Source organism: Jaculus jaculus, chromosome 1 (assembly GCF_020740685.1).
Source record: "Jaculus jaculus isolate mJacJac1 chromosome 1, mJacJac1.mat.Y.cur, whole genome shotgun sequence".
NCBI classification, from domain to species: Eukaryota; Metazoa; Chordata; class Mammalia; order Rodentia; family Dipodidae; genus Jaculus; species Jaculus jaculus.
Genome location: NC_059102.1, coordinates 12,051,711 through 12,054,552, shown reverse-complemented (window position 1 = coordinate 12,054,552; position 2,842 = coordinate 12,051,711). Strand labels below are relative to the sequence as shown.

Sequence of the window (2,842 nt, the reverse complement as noted above, 5' to 3'; positions counted from 1 at the left end):
AGAACCTCTCCTCGCCATATTATAATCAAACTTCCAAACACACACACCAAAGAAAAAATATTGAAAGCAGTTAGAGAGAAAAATCAAGTTACCTACAAAAGCAAGCCCATCAGGATTACAGCAGATTATTCAACACAAACTTTTAAAGCCAGAAGGGCTTGGAGTGATATATTCCAAGTTCTGAAAGATAACAACTGTCAACCAAGGTTACTTTATCCTGCAAAGTTATCCATTCAAATAGATGGAGAAATAAAGACATTCCATGACAAAAGCAGGTTAAAGGAGTATTTGAAGACAAAACCAGCTCTACAGAAAATACTTGATAGAATCCTCCATGCTGAACAAAAGGAAAAGCACACATATAAGGAACCTAGAAAAAACAAGCAATACTCAAATACTAGTTAACAGAAGAGAGCGCAGGTAGAACCAGAAACACACACACACACAAAAAAAATGGCAAACATAAATACACACCTTTCAATAATATCTCTTAATATCAACGGCCTCAATGCCCCAACGAAAAGACATAGATTTGCAGACTGGGTTAAAAAGCAGGATCCTACAATTTGTTGTCTCCAAGAAACTCACCTTTCTACAAAGGATAGACATTTTCTTAGGGTGAAAGGTTGGAAGACGGTGTTTCAAGCAAATGGGCCTAGAAAACAAGCAGGGGTTGCTATCCAAATATCAGACAGGGTAGACTTTAGTCCGACGTTAGTCAAGAAAGATAAGGAAGGTCACTTTATATTGATTAAGGGCACACTCCAACAGGAGGACATTACAATCCTAAACATATATGCACCTAACATGGGGGCTCCCAAATTCGTCAAACAAACACTATTAGAACTAAGGTCACAGATAACACCAAACACAGTGGTGGTGGGTGACTTTAATACCCCACTCTCATCAATTGACAGGTCATCCCAGGAAAGAATAAACAGAGAGGCATCTGGACTAAATGAGGTCATAGAAGGAATGGACTTAACAGATATATACAGAACATTTCATCCAAAGGCTGCAGAATATACATTCTTTTCAGCAGCACATGGAACATTCTCTAAAATAGACCATATATTAGGACACAAAGCAAATCTTAACAAATTCAGGAAAATCGAAATAATTCCTTGCATTCTGTCTGACCACAATGGAATTAAACTACAAATCAGTAGCAAGAAAGGCTATAGAACATACACAAAATCATGGAAACTAAACAATACACTACTAAATGATGAATGGGTCAATGAAGAAATCAAAAAGGAAATCAAAAAATTTATAGAGTCAAATGATAATGAGAACACAACATACCAAAATCTCTGGGACACAATGAAGGCAGTTCTAAGAGGTAAATTTATAGCCTTGAGTGCCTATATTAAGAAATTAGAGGCCCCTTGCTCCTTTGGTCCTCAGCCCGGCGCCCCCACCCGTTGGGGCGGCCGCAGACCTGGTGCTCGGGGACCCGGGCTGCGATGGCCGCACCGGTGAGCCGGCAGGTCAGCGGCTCCGCTCCAGCCCCAGCCCCGGCCCCGGCCTCCGCCGGCCCGGAACAGTGGCAGCGCCTGGCGGCCGCCGTCACAGAACTCCCGGTACTGGACGCGGCGGGCCGGCTGGTGCCGTTTGGAGCGCTGTTCGCAGAACGGCGGGCCATGGTGGTGTTCGTGCGGCATTTCCTGTGTTACATTTGCAAAGAATACGTGGAAGATCTGGCTAAAATCCCCAAGAGTTTCCTGCAAGAAGCAAATGTCACCCTTATAGTAATTGGACAGTCTTCTTACCATCACATTGAGCCTTTCTGCAAACTGACTGGATATTCTCATGAAATTTATGTTGATCCTGGGAGAGAAATTTATAAAAGATTGGGAATGAAAAGAGGTGAAGAAGTTGTCTCCTCAGGACAGAGCCCCCAGAACCCCCATGTAAAATCGAACCTGCTCTCGGGAAGCCTGCAAAGCCTGTGGCGGGCAGTGACGGACCCTCTTTTTGATTTCCAAGGTGACCCAACTCAGCAAGGTGGAACCCTCATTTTGGGTCCAGGTAACATCATCCATTTTATACACCGTGATAGGAATAGGTTGGATCACAAGTCCATAAACTCTGTGTTACAGCTTGTAGAAGTTCAGCACGTGAACTTTACAAGCAGACCCTCCATTATCCATGTGTGACTCGACACTGAATCTGCCTCTTGTCCTGGAAATGTGTCTTCACTGCAAGGTGTCACAGCTCTGTTCAGTGTCTCACCTGCTCGCCCTTCCCAGCCCTTGATGTGTAATGAACACAGAGAGTACTTGTTGTCAAAAATGTGATACACATTTAAATATTTTTGTCTGTGTGTGTGAGCACATGTATGTGTATAGGTGTATATGCACATTGTACGTGTGTGTAGGCCAGGGGCTGATACTGGATGCCTTCTTCAGTCACTTTCTACCTTATTTTTTTTCTCAATTTTTATTAACATTTTCCATGATTATAAAAAGTATCCCATGGTTCTCTACCTTATTTTTAACAAAACAGAATTTCACCAATTATGAACCCAGATCTCACCAATTTGGCTAGCATATCTAGCCAATTTGCCCCAGGGTTCTACCTGTCTCTGCCTCTCAAGTGCTGGGATTGCAGGTTGTAACTGCCATGCCCTGTATTTACATGGGCTCTAGGGATCTGAACTCAGGTCCTCATGTTTACATGGCAAATGATTTTACTGACCAAGCCATCTTCACCATTTCTAAAGTTTATACATTTTTATGGCTTTTGCAGTTTTATACCAAATAATTATAGAAAACATTTTAATACTTATAACATTATGAATACCATTTTATATATAGTAAATCCATTCAATAAAAGAATT

At 41.9% G+C, this 2,842-nt stretch overlaps 1 protein-coding gene across 1 annotated transcript; it reads left to right on the top strand.

The window, feature by feature from the left end:
- Positions 1–1,466: 1,466 nt before the first annotated feature.
- On the top strand, positions 1,467–2,428 carry LOC123455198 (peroxiredoxin-like 2C). The gene is made up of 2 exons (XM_045135439.1): positions 1,467–1,890; positions 2,032–2,428. Exons 1-2 carry the CDS (start codon positions 1,467–1,469, stop codon positions 2,157–2,159), a joined length of 552 nt encoding a protein of 183 aa, XP_044991374.1. The 3' UTR covers positions 2,160–2,428.
- The last annotated feature ends 414 nt before the right edge of the window (positions 2,429–2,842 follow it).